Source organism: Halichoerus grypus, chromosome 1 (assembly GCF_964656455.1).
Source record: "Halichoerus grypus chromosome 1, mHalGry1.hap1.1, whole genome shotgun sequence".
In the NCBI taxonomy this organism is placed as follows: domain Eukaryota; kingdom Metazoa; phylum Chordata; class Mammalia; order Carnivora; family Phocidae; genus Halichoerus; species Halichoerus grypus.
The window spans coordinates 57,745,242-57,760,790 of NC_135712.1; the positions used below are offsets into that span (position 1 = coordinate 57,745,242).

Below are 15,549 nucleotides of genomic sequence, written 5' to 3' on the forward strand. Positions count from 1 at the left end.
TCAGAAGATACCATGATGGACAAACACAGAAAAAGCTCCAAAATTTAGGTACATGGTGAGGAGGCTACAGAAGGAGGGAAGTCTTCAGACTTAGGAGGAAAACAAGTCTCCCGAGGAGGAAAACAGACTTTCCCGGTGGTACATTCTGCCTTACTTTCGAGGGCCAGAGTGGTGGACAGCTGGGGAGATCTGATGACCCTCAGGGAAGGGAAGCAAGTGCCTGTTCCCCTGCAAATTGGTATAGGTTCAGGGGTCCCCTGGGGCAGTAGGTTGAACAAAGTCAAGACCAACTCATGCACAGCAACGGCAGCCATGGAATCACACAGCAGAGGTTCTGGAAGGTTCCTGGACACCTTAAGGAATCACATGCACTGCATCAGAAAGCCCATGTGGCACACTCCTCACCATAAGCTAGCCGGCATAGACTCCGCAAATCATGAGGTGACATGAGATGAAGTGTTGACATGCAGACATCACTGATTTCATGTATTCTGCAGTGTGCATTAAGCTTACCACTTTAACTCTGGTAAACAAACCTCCTACATAAGTCAGATATCCCCAGAAGTGCTAGGAACACCTGGGAAACTTGATGTATGCATGCAAGGTTAAAACAGAGCTTCTATTGTAAAGAGTGACCATTGGTAATCTAAGCCAAACCCTGTGTCATGATCTCAGGGGTACAATGAAAACTGAGAGCCTCAGTCCCTACCATGGATGAGAGATATTCACATACATCTACCTGACAAACAACATGCCATGTAATATGGATCCAAGACATAGATATAGTATGAAATAATAGTTCAGGTTTTTCTTCTTCTCTGTGGATATTGTCTGATATTGGTCTTTATTTTTTTATTTTTTTACAGGAAGAGAAGCTTTGTTGAATAGTGGACCTCTTAATTGCTAGTAATCTCAGTGCTTACAATCTTACTCAAAAAACCAAAGAACTTTAAAAGGCCAAATTGAATACTTGACACACAGACACACAAACAAAAGTCAGTGGTTTCTTGGTGGTATTGGTCTTTAGAAGGGGATAGGCATCTCTTCCCTGTCTAAAAACACACATGCAAACATGCGCACATAGAGAGAAAGAGAGAAAGAGACTCACATTAACGTAAAGTTCCTTTAGTAAAATGGAACTGGAAAGAATTAAAGAATTAACTTCACAACAAGAATGCACATAGTATGAATCCAAATTCATTCCCATTGCTTAAAAAACAAAGGACAAGAAATGAGAAAATTGAGAGAATTTTCACAATCATCTCTATTACCATTTCCTCCTTAAAAGTCTCATTGTACTGGTATGTGAAAACTTTAAGTTTGCTTTCATGTGGTATTTATTTAGCACACTTTGAAGCAATTTCTTTTAGGGCTAGAATTTCTCATTCTGTGATATGACTATTTGGGGGAAAATTTGAAGACTATCTTTTCAATCTCCTTTTATTGAGCAGTATAAGACTTTAAGCCATTTCTTGGTTTTATCTAGTTTGGGATAAGTCTAAAATTGTTTTGTCTTGAAATAGTCATTTTAGTATTTGCCATAGCTTTGTCTAACAGTCAGCAAAGCTCACAAAGTACCTGTGTCATTTCCTCTCCTTGAGATATTAAAAGACAGGACCCACAGAGAGCATTAGCCGTCCTCAAGTCACACAGCACATGGATAGCGGCATAAGTCACATTTGGGGGATCACCTCCAGAATCACTGCTTCACATTCATTGTCACTTGCTCACAGGCACACAGCACCTCACGTTATCAAAGTGCTGCAGACCCACCCTAGAGCCTCCTGATGGGGGGGAAGATAAGGACATAACTAATATTTTTGAGTTCTTATAATGTGATTTTCACTCTTAGGTACCATACATATATCGTTTCATTTGATCCTTAAAATCTTATCAGGCACTTAGAGTTGTTATCTTAATTTTTAAGCTGGAAAAACGAAGTATTAGAGAAGCAAAGCTGCTTGCTGAAGACAGCCAGCTGATGGGAGTCCGAGCCAAGAGCAGGACTTGAGCCCAGACCTGGCTAACTCCAAAGCAAAAGCTCTTATCTGCCGGTAGTTGTAGAAGTAAATGAGAACACATAGCAAGAGTTCTTAGCATTGTGCTTGGCTCGTAATAGACAACAAAAAAATACCGGGTATTATTATTCCTTAGGATGGATTTAGGGAAGTGACACAGTAGTTGAGCAAAGCCTGCAGGTGGCAGAGACAAGATGGAAACCAGAAGGTCTGCCCCAAGTACCTCTGCTCTGAGCAGCTGAGTCAAGGATCAGCAGTCATGCATAATGACTGGCATATGCATTGGGCAAACAAATATAATAGACATAGAAAAGGCAGTATATCCCAGAGAAAAATGTCCTTTTGTATGATAGATGAAATCCTACAAAATTATACTAACCAGGGGCGCCTGGGTAGCTCAGTCAGTTGTGTCTGACTCTTGACTTTGGCTCAGGTCATGATCTCAGGGTCATGAGATCGAGCCCCATGTCGGGGTTCACACTGGGCATGGAGCCTGCTTATGATTCTCTCTCTCTCTCTCTGTGCCCCTCCCCCCTCTAAAAAATAATAAAAATAAAAAATAAAAAAGAATTACTCTAACCAGCAAGGCTGGCCTTGGTCAAAAGTGGGAAGTAAAAATACCTTTGTCTTTATATACTTTTCCAAGCTTTCTTTCAGTAACTTCTCCATTACATCTCTACCAAATGACAAATGTCCCCTTGTGGTTCTACCCTACTGGTCACTGACCACAGCCAAAGGATTCATACGTGTTCCATTTCTGCAGAGTTCTGCCCACCCCATTTGACAAGAATGAGTATCTAGTAGAGTGTTGGTTGGCCAATTCTGCAATTCTCTCTGTGGAGTAGCAAACGTTTTTAGCCAGTTTAGTGAGCCCTAAAGAATAATGATTCATATTGACAATTTAGACAATAGTTCCAGAAGACTTTGACCGCCTGCTCCTGGGAGGCCCTGTCCTTCAGAAATGCTAGGCCCTCTACCTTGATCACAGTGCCTTCTGGAAGAAAAGCAGCACAGAAAAACTTACAGCATACCTTAGAAGCTGTGGCCAGTAGCATCAAAGAGAGACTTTGTCATTGCATCAGAAATCAACATAAGTATTTCTAAATATTGCCTTCAGTGATAATGTGGTTACTTGGGATGCTCAGGGTAAGCATGGGTTCTGTGTTGCTGTAAAGACACAGGGAACGTCTGCCTCTACTTCTCTCCCAGGTACTTCCTCCCCTTCCTAATGCACTCTACCACAGAGATCACACTGAGATTCACTGGCATTTTCAAAGCCCTAGAAGATAATTAACAATATCCATGTGAGCAGAAACTGCCAACTGTCCCCCAATATTAATTCTCCTCTTCTAAATTGTAGAAGAAAATTAAATAAGGCCACAACCTCCCAGCTAGAACCTAAGTGCCCCAGCCTGCCTTATAACCACTTCTGGACAATGAGCTGCTAATGACATTCGTGAGTTACAGGTTGTGTTCACAAGATAAATATGGCTAACAGGAAGGAGAAAAGGAGAAGTTAGCTCTACCAGCTAAACTTGGGGTTTCCCTATGACTGGCCCAGATGGCCGCTCCAACACTCTCCTGGACTCTGTTTAAAGTGAGCCTCAAATTAGACAAGTTTAGATTCTGAGCAATTGAGAATGATACCCCTGCACATGCGGGCACAAGCACACCGTAATTGCTTCCATAGAGACAAGCATGTAAATCAGAGGCCATGACCATGAAAGGATAGGTGGGTAAGACTGAGCCTATTTTGAGGTAAGGGAATGGAGACTATTAGAAAAGAGAAGCAAAGTGCATACGATAGAACAGCTCACAAAGGCAATGTCACTGGAGTCACATGACGACCAAAGCTTTGTTATTGCTTGGTAACTGTGGATGATTGTAGATAATGATATCAAGAGTTATTTATAGACAACTTTTCTCAACCCCAAACAAGAGATGGCCTCCTAAGCCTACTTGAAGGGAATTATCAAGCTAAATTTTGGACTAAAAGAACATTATTAGCTAAAGTGACATTATTAGCTAAAGTGGCACTTAATGATGCGTCAAGTAAATCATAGGAAATCCTCAAGATATAAAGGTTAAAATTAATGTGTTCTAAGTGTTGTATAGAATTAATTCACTTACTGCAGCAACCCTAGAAGATCAGTGTCAATATTGTCCCCGTTGCTGAGATGAGGAAACAGAACCAGAGAGGTTACAGTCACAGTAAATGGCAGAGAGGGGACAGTAATCCAGGCGGTCTGGCTCTAGTCCCTGATCCTAACTACTCTGCCACTGCCTTTCCAAGAAACACAGCAAAAGATTGATTTAATTTGGCGACCTGATTATGAACACCTTTGAACATTTTTCCTTCAACAATTTGGAACTCGTAAGTAAAGATGAAACTCACAAATAATGAAAATTAAGTAGGAAAGCCCCAGGAGAGCAAGATAAGCAGCATTTGACTTCAACACTACAACAGAGGAAATTTTGATAGTGGGACAGAGGAAGCAACAATTAATTAAAGAACTTCTCAGGGTTAGGAAAGTCTATTCAAGGCTCTTATCAGCACACGGGTTAATCTTTTCATGCCTTAATCCAGGAAGTCCTTTAGCTGCAGAATATTTTCCTAGACATTTACGTAAAAGGTAATCATATTTTGTGGCAGGCCTTTTGGTAATAACAATACACAAGCATTTGGCAGAAGAATGAGTTCTACCTCCAGCACACCAGGTACACATTTCAATAGGAACAAATAGCTAGAGCCATGGCAATAAGCCTGATAAAGACACTGTGTTATCAAAAAGGAACTTCAAAAAATGATAGGTGCGGAGCACTTTCTGCCCTGTTTTTGCTCTGACCCAAGGATATGGCCAGTTCCCAGTGAAGGGACAATCTGAGTGGAATGTGGGGTATGGATCCATGGACCATACTCAACTATCATAGTGAAGGAGAAAGAGGACATAGACAAGTGCCAAATGGAGACTCAGACCTAACTAATGTGTTCCTGATGGAGCCAAACCATAAGTGGCCACCGGTACTAGATCAGATTAGATTTATTTTTTTTTTTATCACAATAAGCAGCGGTCAGTCAAAGATTTCCTACTGTCTTCACTTCAGGCCATATATAGTGCCAAGTGGTACCCAGACATTAACTGCAGGACTTCGGCCTGCTTGAAGACGGAATCCTTGGTTGATCCTCAACTGAACAAGTGGTCCAAAGCCTTGCAGCTGCGAGCTGCTCCCTGGTGATGCATCTCCACTTGCAGCCTCGTTCTTCCTAGTATAATCTGCCCATCTGTGCATGAAAGGAAGGTGTGGACGCCTTTATTCCTTTCATCAAGACAGAGATCGAAATCATAGCCAGATACTAAGGGGCAGAGTTCCCTCTATTTTTTTTTTTTTTTTTTTGAGAAACACAAAAAGCAAGCAAGCGTAATTTTATTATAAAGAAGGACCTTAAACAAGAAGTTTATAGAGAATATAACATTTTTTTCCAACCTTATGGTAGATGCAGCCTCATTCCTGAGAAGAGGCACACAGATCTCATATTGCTTTTAAGTGGAGGGAAAGAAATCCATAAAAATTAAAGAAAAATTAAATTAAAAATTAAAAAAATATTTAGGCATTTTGAAACCGTGCCAGTGTAAAGAACTCAGTAATTTAGTAAATCACAGAAAATTCCCAAGATAAATAGGTTAAAATTAATGTGGTTTTAAGGAATGGAGCCATCAGCTCTGTCTGGGAGAACAATTCTCACTAAACATTTATCTCAACCTATATCTTAAATTTAATGCAAGTAATGCTTCAATCTATCAACTGCTTTACAGTAAACCTGGTTGGCACTTTGAGGCTTTCCATTTCATTTTCCAAATAATTTGATTCTCTATAGTTGGGGTCAAATATATTGTGCAGTGTATTTTATTTATTCACTTTTTTTTTTAAAGCTTTAAAAGCTCAACTATTTAAAACGATAACATTAACACTTATTTCCCATTTAACTGAATTTTGTGGGGGGTGCTTGGTGAAAATAATATCAGCAAAACACCATTAACATTTACCAGCTTTTATTATGTGCACTTATTATACCAGGCACTTCTCCCATATTACTGCATTTATAGTCTTCACAATAGGCCCATATTTTAGGTATAATTATTATCTCTATCTTACAAATGAGGAGACTAAGGCTAAGAGAGGATAAGAAACTTCACCAAGGTCACACAGTAAGTGGCAGAGCCAGTAAACAAACTCAGTCCTAACCTCCCTGGCCCCAGTCTAGCTTTGTAAACACATTGGGAGGGGAATAGAAATTGTACCCCACTCCCAGTGTGATACAGCACTGAACATTCTTTTTTTAAAGATTTTATTTATTCATTTGACAGAGAGAGAACACAAGCAGAGGAAGGGGCAGAGGGACAGGGAGAAGCAGACTTCCTGCTGAACAGGGAGCCCGATGCAGGACTCAATCCCAGGACCCTGGGATCATGACCTGAGCCGAAGGCAGACACTTAACCGACTGAGCCATCCAGGCGCCCCAGCACTGAACATTATTTTCCTCCATTTCACAGAGGATAGTTTATGTGCTCTTCAAATTGGTAAGAATTCTATTTAATATATGACTCCAGTTACAGCTGTGTGATTTTAGGCATCTGATGGAAAATTAAAAACCCAGCCAGCCATCTAAGAACCTCATCAATGTAAATTACTCACACACATAACAATGCTTAGGTGCCTGGGAATTTTTATTCTGCACCTGGTCGTGTGTCATCCTAACATCCACGGAGACAAATTCCAAACCAAGCAGTTCCAGAATTTAAGATGACATTCTAGAGGATTTCAGTCACCATATTTTCCAGCTTAAAACCACAGCACACAAACTGATAAGAGTATGTGTGTTTGTGGGAATAACCAGGCAGAAGATTTGAAATCAGACCTGAGAAAATCAGAAACTTCTGCTAGCTGTTAACAGTCTTTCAATATATGGGCCCCTGTGTCCATGTAAGGGAGAAAATGAACTCACTAGAAGGAAGAAATTGCTTTTTTGCCCTCATAAAATCTTTGCAGAGGTGGCCACACATCTATGCAGACCTCAAGCTGTTTTCTATGCCACATGACACCCTAGTAGGAACCATTCTCTTTGAGCCTAATAGAAACAATGACAGAATGCTCTGATCCTCGATTTCTGAGCATTTTCTCATTCGGTATTCTCCAGGCACACACCCCACTGAGGCAAATAGGGCAACTCTATTTAGTGACATTACTCAAGGGTAACCACAGAGTCAGGTACAACCCCTGTTATCCAACACCCATCCAGCTGAACACTACAGCACTCTGTTTGCCTCCGTCTCGAAAAGACAAGCTATTCAATCATCAGGATGGCATCCAGAGCATTTTTGCTAGAAGTAGTGATAAATTTGTACCTTATTTATAACATCTGCCCAATTCTCTTTCCTTACCATCGGAACATGTTTTTTAAGAAAATCAGTCAAGCTATGACTTGAAAACCATGTTCTTGTTTGGTTGATATCCTAGAACGTGCTCAGTGAGCAAATCTCACTACATGTTTCATCCACCATTATCCACTTGACATCGCAAGCGAAACATTCCCTCCACCACCCCCTGGGAAAAAAAACAAGAGATTATCTACATAGGTGCCTTACCGTTGATACTCCAGATGCCCAGATGTGGGATTAGGAAGAACACCCAACACAATTTCCCAATTCCAAGCATGCCAGGCAATGTCTTCATTTCCTGTGCATATCAGGGACAGAAAAACTTCACAGGTAGACTTCTCTTCCTCCCTTGAATTCTTCAGGATTGGACCAGGTTACCTACCTCAGTGACATCAGTGAAATAAGTAGAGAAGAGCAAGGAGGTGGCAGAAGACAGTAGGAAGAGCCTGAATCGTTTGTGAAACGAAGTGAACAGAAAGACGATGTGGTACTATGTTCTGTGGTTTTTGCTGCTTGTCAAATCGGCTGTTCACTTTCAAACACTGATCTGCAAAGCGGCTCCGTCCTTAACTTCTCCTTCCGCTTTACCACCCTTTCTGCCCCACATTGAGGTTTTTCTCATTCAAAGTTGAGTGACATGAAAAATCAAACTCTAAAGAAATCTATATTGTTGCAATCTTTAGGTTGAGATTTTAATCAAATTAAGGTCAGGGAATTCATGGTAAAAAGTACCTATGGTAAGTATGCCTTTTCCCCCTTTTCATAGCTTGAGATTACGAAACTTCTTTTATGTAAAAGGTTTTAGATTTTTCTTCCTAAACATCATGTCATGGCAAGATTAGAATTCTTATTGTGATTATACCAGTGATTTATCTGAGGTTATGGAGAATATGAGTGACAGGAAGCACTTCCTCAACAGATGAGGGAAGGGCAGGTGTCTTTAATCTGTAGATAAATATCAATGGAACAAGATCATCGTTAATATTAGCTACATGTTCTCTCTCTAAATAATAAAGTTCCGAGCTAAATGACATCTTGAATATCGTTAAAGGAAACTTTCATTTTCAACATTTTTCATGTGGGTATTGTCTGGATGAAATAGAAGAGAAGCAATAAAAAGAAGAAATGGAAAAGTTCAAGATCAGATAGCTCAGGGTCAAGGTAGACTGTTTTCTCCAAGGCCACTTGTAATAATTAGCTGTGTTTCTAATTTTATATATTTATATATATATATATGTATATATATATATTTAAGATTTTATTTTTTTATTTGAGAGTGAGAGAGAGAGAGCATGAGTCGGTGAGGGGCAGAGGGAGAAGCAGACTCCTCACCAAGCAGGAAGCTGGACCTGGGGTTCAATTCCGGGACTCCAGGATCATGACCTGAGCCGAAGGCAGACGCTTAACCAACTGAGCCACCCAGGCACCCCTGTGCTTCTAATTATAGGAGCTAATTAAATTCACCCATTTGAGATTCCAAATGAGAAATCTAGATTTGTGATATCTGTGGTCATTGACAGAAGCTGATTTTGTAAGTCTTTCTCCTGGAGGCTGGTGATTTTCTTCCAAGGCCAAACTTCAATGGTTCTAAGTACATAAGTTTTTAAAAAAATTATCATTGTATTTATTGATTCAAACAGACATTGTGTGATGGTTGGAGGCCCCAAGATGAATGATTTTAAAGAGCTCAGTGAACCAGTACTATAATCTCCTTGTATCTGTCTTTAGTGTTGGAACTGAAATATTCATGTATTTCAACCACCACAGTTTAACACAGAGCAACTGTACCTTAGGACATCCATTACTTACTGAGTAAACATCCTGTGAAATATTTACCCAGCATTTACACAACTTTCTTTCCCGTGCTCAAGGTGGAATGCAAACTTCCTGTGTCAGCTGAGGCAAGGCTCATTATCCATTTAAAATGGTCCCAGAAGTCAAAAGTCATATAGCCAAGGATCCCAAGATATTGTCCCAAACCAGAGACAAGTTATATATACTTTGTTTATCTCAGCATAAAACCTTTTTGATCTACTATTTTAAGGATTTTTTTCATATTGAAAAAGCCCATGCTAATGAGACAAAATTTGGAAAAAAAAAAAAACCTTATGTAACATCTAGTGTATTTTTAAAGATATCTATTTTGTTACTTTTATCACCATGACTGGCTCTTTATTCCTCCACAGCTGGAGTCCTGAGAGTCCCGCTGAAGACAGAACTCTCCCTCAGAATCTGACTCCTGTCTTCATTCTAATAATTAAAAAAAAAAAAAAAAATGAAAGAATCCTGGCTCCAAAGTTTGTTAGCTCAGTTACAAGTCAATTTTGCTTTAAATTTCTACTTCATCTAGCAATTACATTTCTATTCTGACCCTTGTCCCATTATAATTAAGTACTGTTTGATTAAAAAATTGTACTTTTTATTTAAATGTGCAAATTTAAAGAATTTACTACATTTTTGAGGAATTTACTACATTTAAAAAAGTGATTGCATTGTGTTTTAGGATCAGTTTTAAAAGCATCAATCTATCTCCAATTTTATTGTGAAAGACAAAAAGCAAAGTAGAATTGGGCTTCTTAAAATTCATTTCCGAACATTTTAGGAGCTACATACAGAGCAAATTCTTCAGTTCACTTACAGATTCAGTTGCTTTCATGAATCATGAAGTAGCTGTACTTTCTCCAATATTTTTATGTCAGGAGGGTCAGAGAAACAGCAAACACAAAACAGATGCAGGACCCTAGAGAGAGCTTTCCACTGACATTAGACAACATCAGCCCAGAGGGATGAATCTTGGTTTTAAAAATTTTAGCACCCCAAAAAACATTGCATAGCTTCTGCCACATATGTAGTCCAGCATTTAAAACTTTTTCCATTCTTCTGCTTGGTGTCGTCTCCTCATCAATATTCTTGATAGCAATGGTTTCCAAATATGCTTGTACCTTAGAATCAGTCTGGGCACTTTTTATACACTGGGTGGGATTCCCGGATCCCATCTATGTCCACTGAATGAGAATCTCACAGGATTGAGGCCACATATCCCTATTTTAAAGAAATCCCCCAAAGTGATTCTGATAGCTGATTTGAATGGATATTTGGAAACCAAGAATGAGTTGGTGGGAGACACGGATTTTGAGTCACAAAAGACTTGGTACCAAATCTTTGCTACTTATTAGCTGTAGAACCTTTAATAAATTCCTGGATTCTTAGAGTTTATTCTAGACACAGAGATGTACAACTTGGGTGCCCCTTCAAGGACAGATTTGCTCTTGGCTGTGGGGAATGCGGTTGGCAGACAGCTTCCAGGTATAAACTTTGTTAGTGACTGCCAAGTTGAGACTCACCTTGTCCAAGGTCATGCTTTTCCACGACAGCCTGCATCCAGTGATGGAGAAAGGAAAATGTAAAAATGGCTGGCCATTTGGGGCTCCCATGGGATGCTGATGGGCAATACTTGACCCAGAGCTCCAGGTTGTCAGCCAAGGTTATGTCATGCCTATATCACAGTTTGACTTGTTCCTCTGCCCAGTCGTGCTTCTGCCCCCTTACTTTCAAAGGTCCTCATCACTAATCTATCTCAATGTCTGCTTCCAGAGAACTAAATCTATTCCACATCTCAATTTCCTGTTCTCTAGAACACATATGGTAATAACATCTATCTGTTATGTTGGTGAACTGAGATAATGTATGCAAAGTGATCAGCAAATTACATCTATAATTATTCCTAAACCAAAGATGGGCTTTAATTTGGACAAGATGGATACCAGGAAGCCCTATGTTCATAAGCCAAGAAATAATGATGGTGGAACAATTTGAATATGTTTATTTGCTAATGGGAGTCATTGTTTCATGGAGATTGAGACTCTGAATAAGTGTGGTAACAAAGCTTTGATTAGCGAAGAAATGTAGCAGATTAAAGATGGTCTTAATTCCCCCTAAATTCACAAGGATGGATCAGCCATGCAGGGAGGCCTCTGAAGTAAAGGGCAGAAAGATTTAGAAGTTTTAGAAGGGCAGAAGATGTAAAGAAGAGCAGGAGATATAAAGAAGGGCCCACATTGGGAAAGCGCTCTAAACATCCAAAAGACTGGAAGCGGTCAAAACAGTGGTGCTGTCACAGCAGGACTAGAGGGCTGGACAGGTAACCAAGGCAGGGCCCATTCTCTGAAACTGGAATACAGAAAAGGATCAGTCATTGGCCCCACACCCCGAGACAGGCAAAGAGACCAACTTGGTATTGAACCTTTCCCCTTTACTCCTTAAAGTGTCCCTTTGGTGAGAGGATTGTCCTGCACTGTGAGGTGGATAAGGTTCACCCAAAACACAATATAAAATACCCTCAGCTGCAAAACTTAGAAGACTGAAGATGATTTGGGGGAAAATAAATAAAAATGTATGTACAGAGAATGCCCAAGAATGACCTTCTCCCCTTGACTTTCCTATTGACAGACTTGGAATGTATTCTGGATCTCTCATTTACTAGATGCGTGATCTTAGACAAGTTATTCAACTTTGAATCTAATATTTCCTTGAATCCTGTTAGTCTGTAAAGCAGGAATAATAACAGCTATGTGAAAGGTTGTTATGAGTATTCAATAAGGGACTTAAATAGTACTATATATTTGAAGTTAGCATACATGAAACCACATACCACAGTGCCTGGCACAAAACTAAGATCCTGACAAATGCATTTTCCTTTCTTTCCTCCCACTCAGACAGAAAACTATATTGTTCCTATGTCTGGTTTATTGGTATCTTTGCAGCCTGGACAGAGAGAGAAAGTTGACTTCCTTTATATCCTATGCACCTGTGTGTACTATATTTGTATGTGCTTGTAGTACTTACTTGTACAATATTTTTTTGCTATTGTGTATGTTTATCTCATTGCTTCCTCATGAAACCAACTTGGGGATGCATCATAGCTTTGCAAATTGTTTTATCTTTTATTTTTGTGGATGTGTGTATGCTTTGATGTGCCTGCAGCTTCAGATCTCAGCCAAATATTAGAGTCTGAAGCCATTAACTTGTTCTTCCAGGAGGAATTGGGGGGGCTACCTGGAAAAGAAGGGTGGCATACCTTGTAGATTTCCAACTACAAGGAGCGTAATAGAACAGGAGCCCCAGGGTCTGCATGCCAAAATCCATCACCCCATTTGTGCCATGAGGCCAAGACTTTCAGCCAGTGATCGAAGACAATGGAAATACCAAGGCAGGTTCATTTCTGAGAAACAAGACTCCTCTAATGACAAACTATGGCTTAAGGACTCCCGTATAGCCTTGCCAAACCTTCCTTAGAGTACACAGTAGTCTAGGATGCTTCCACCCAAACTACTTCCCTCTCCCCATCACTAGGGATCAAGCTTACTTTGTGGTCTTTTTTCCATCCCCTCCATTTTTCTCTCATACCTCCCCATTTTTTCTCACAGGCATCTCTCTTAATCTAATCCTTACAATTTCCATCCTATTTTGGAGCCTGCATTTGGAGAACCCAGTCTAACACATTAATTTTGCATAGTTATGATAATATGGAATATGTTTCTTATTTTGCTTCCCTTTACCCCTTGTTCAGGGGGTAGTATTCTTCATAGGGGGGATCTATTCTGTAGAAGGTAGGAAGGCATGAAAGCTAGTTAGTAAAAATAGCAGGATTAAGTTAGTCAATTTGGGAGAAACTGTAAAGATCAGCCAATCAATGGAGAAAATATTGAAAACACAGGCAAAAGAGGCAGAAATGTGGAAAATTCACATTCTTTTAACTATAACAGTGAAAGTAGCTAAGAGCATTGTGGAAATCGGAACCAAAAAAAGTAAAAAGCTTTTTCAGCACTGCACTGCATATACTCATTCACGTTTATCTTAGCGGCAGAGTCCTCTCCTTATTTATGTGGCTTTTTGAGGGGAAAAAAAAAAAAACCCATGCAGATGAAGTAAGCAGTAATTTAAAGCAAAACACAATGGAGTTAGCTTTATTTTGGAGTAAGTTCGAAGAAATAAATTTGGGAGAAGTTTGTCCTGAAATGAAATATATATATGTGTGTATATATATATATATATATATATATATATATATATACACACACTTCATAACCAGTATGGTACCAGTTAGATCAAATGCTGGCTACAGAGCTGGAACAGCTTTCTGGAGGCCCCAGCTGGGGCAGTCATTTTAGTTGCTCAATAATTAGGAGATCCAAAATGAGAGGTCCCAAGGAGGGGTTGCAGGAAGTCAGGGAAGAAGCAGGGAGTACTTGAGGACTCAGGGCAGCAAACTAGGTGCCATTCACCAACTGGTCCAAAAGTGCAGTATTCATATTTTAACCTCTGATAGAGCTGTGCCAATGGTAACTGACTACCTTTTGGTCATTTATCCCTTTAGTATTGATTAGAGTTGGTGTTAATAAACCCAAATAACTATATAGTTGATCCTTGAATAACATAGGGGTTAGGGGTTTCAGCCTCCCACACAGTCGAAAATCTGAATATAACTTTTGACACTCCCAAAACTTAAATATTAATAGTGAGAGCCAGGAGACACCACTCTTTACTGCAATGTACAATTTGCTGGAGAGAGGAACTGTTCACACAGAGATGACTAGCCTCACAGGGCATTTTAAGTGGCTACTCTCAACACTCAGGCTCATTGCAATAGCAACAGAAGGTCATTAGGAAATTATTACAGCACTGCAGAATGTACTACAGTATATTTTATTCAGTTACAATTTAATACTATGTCTTTATGTTTGTTTACATTTCTCTCAATTGTGCATGGTGCTATGTCCAGCCTGTTAAATGTTTGTGAGTTTTGATAAATTTTAACTTTATATAATAGATTTTTGTATATCTTATAGTAGTAAATAATAAACTAGACTAGCACCTCTGCATTCATGACATACCATTTTCTTAATTTTTTTGATAGTTCTAGGGTATGGGGTTCATCTGTGAGTTTTTTCAAATTGTCCCAAATCTCCCAAAACATTTTCCAATATATTTATTGAAAAAAAACCCACATGTAAGTGGGGAAATACAAATCAAAACCACAATGAGATACCACTCACAACAGTCAGGATGGCTAAAATTAACAAGTCAAGAAATGACAGATGTTGGTGAGGATGCAGAGAAAAGGGGAACCCTCTTACACTGTTGGTGGGAATGCAAGCTAGTGCAGCCATTCTGGAAAAACAGTATGAAGTTTCCTCAAAAAGTTGAAAATAGACCTAGCAATTGCACTACTGGGTATTTACCCCAAAGATACAAATGCAGTGATCTGAAGGAGCATCTGCACCCCAATGTTTATAGCAGCAATGTCCACAATAGCCAAACTATGGAATGAGCCCAGATGTCCATCGACAGATGAATGGATAAAGAAGTGGTATATATATACAATGGAATATTATGCAGCCATCAAAAAATGAAATCTTGCCATTTGCAATGACGTAGATGGAACTAGACGGTATTATGCTAAGTGAAATAAGTCAATCAGAGAAAGACAAGTATCATATTATCTCACTGATATAAGGAATCCTTAATCTCAGGAAACATACTGAGGGTTGCTGGAGTGGTGGGGGGTGGGAGGGATGGGATGGCTGGGTGATAGACATTGGGGAGGGTATGTGCTATGGTGAGCGCTAATGAAGGGGGGAGAAATCAGAGGCGGAGACGAACCATGAGAGACTATGGACTCTGAAAAACAAACTGAGGGTTTTAGAGCAGAGGGGGTTGGGGGGATGGGTTAGCCCGGTGATGGGTATTAAGGAGGGCACATATTGCATGGAGCACTGGGTGTTACATGCAAATAATGAATCATGGAACACTACATACACACATACATACATACATAAATAAATAAAATAATGCATATATTGACTATATTAAACTCTTGTCACCTTGCCTGTTATATTTTAGGCAAATAGTCTGTTTTTTTCCTTTTAACATTTTAATAATAGCTTTTGATTTATAGAAGTTACCTTTTTAAAAGTAAACATATCTAATAATTTCTGTTGCCTTTAAATTAGAAAAAACCTTTCCTGGATGATTTCTAAATCAAGATGTCTAAGTGAGTGTGGTAGGCTGAAAAACAACCTCCCAAATGTGTC

The 15,549-nt window shown here is 39.5% G+C and overlaps 1 protein-coding gene and 1 long non-coding RNA gene across 5 annotated transcripts in view; one reads left to right on the plus strand and one right to left on the minus strand.

The window, feature by feature from the left end:
* Positions 1–8,002, minus strand: part of BTLA (B and T lymphocyte associated) — a 31,616-nt gene extending 23,614 nt beyond the window's left edge. For all 3 annotated transcript variants that reach the window (XM_036066612.2, XM_078065991.1, XM_036066610.2), the window contains exon 1: positions 7,664–8,002. In XM_036066612.2, the coding sequence (XP_035922505.1) occupies positions 7,664–7,751 (88 nt within the window). In that variant the 5' untranslated portion in view covers positions 7,752–8,002. The remainder of the gene's footprint in view (positions 1–7,663) is intronic.
* LOC118519248 (uncharacterized) overlaps positions 1–15,549 on the plus strand; it is a 34,275-nt gene extending 18,726 nt beyond the window's left edge. The window contains exon 3 of one of the 2 annotated variants that reach the window (XR_013445175.1): positions 15,469–15,549. This is a non-coding gene — a long non-coding RNA (uncharacterized LOC118519248). Of the gene's footprint in view, positions 1–9,642; positions 9,726–15,468 lie in introns of those variants that run through there. The other variant, XR_004909072.2, reaches the window with a different exon arrangement.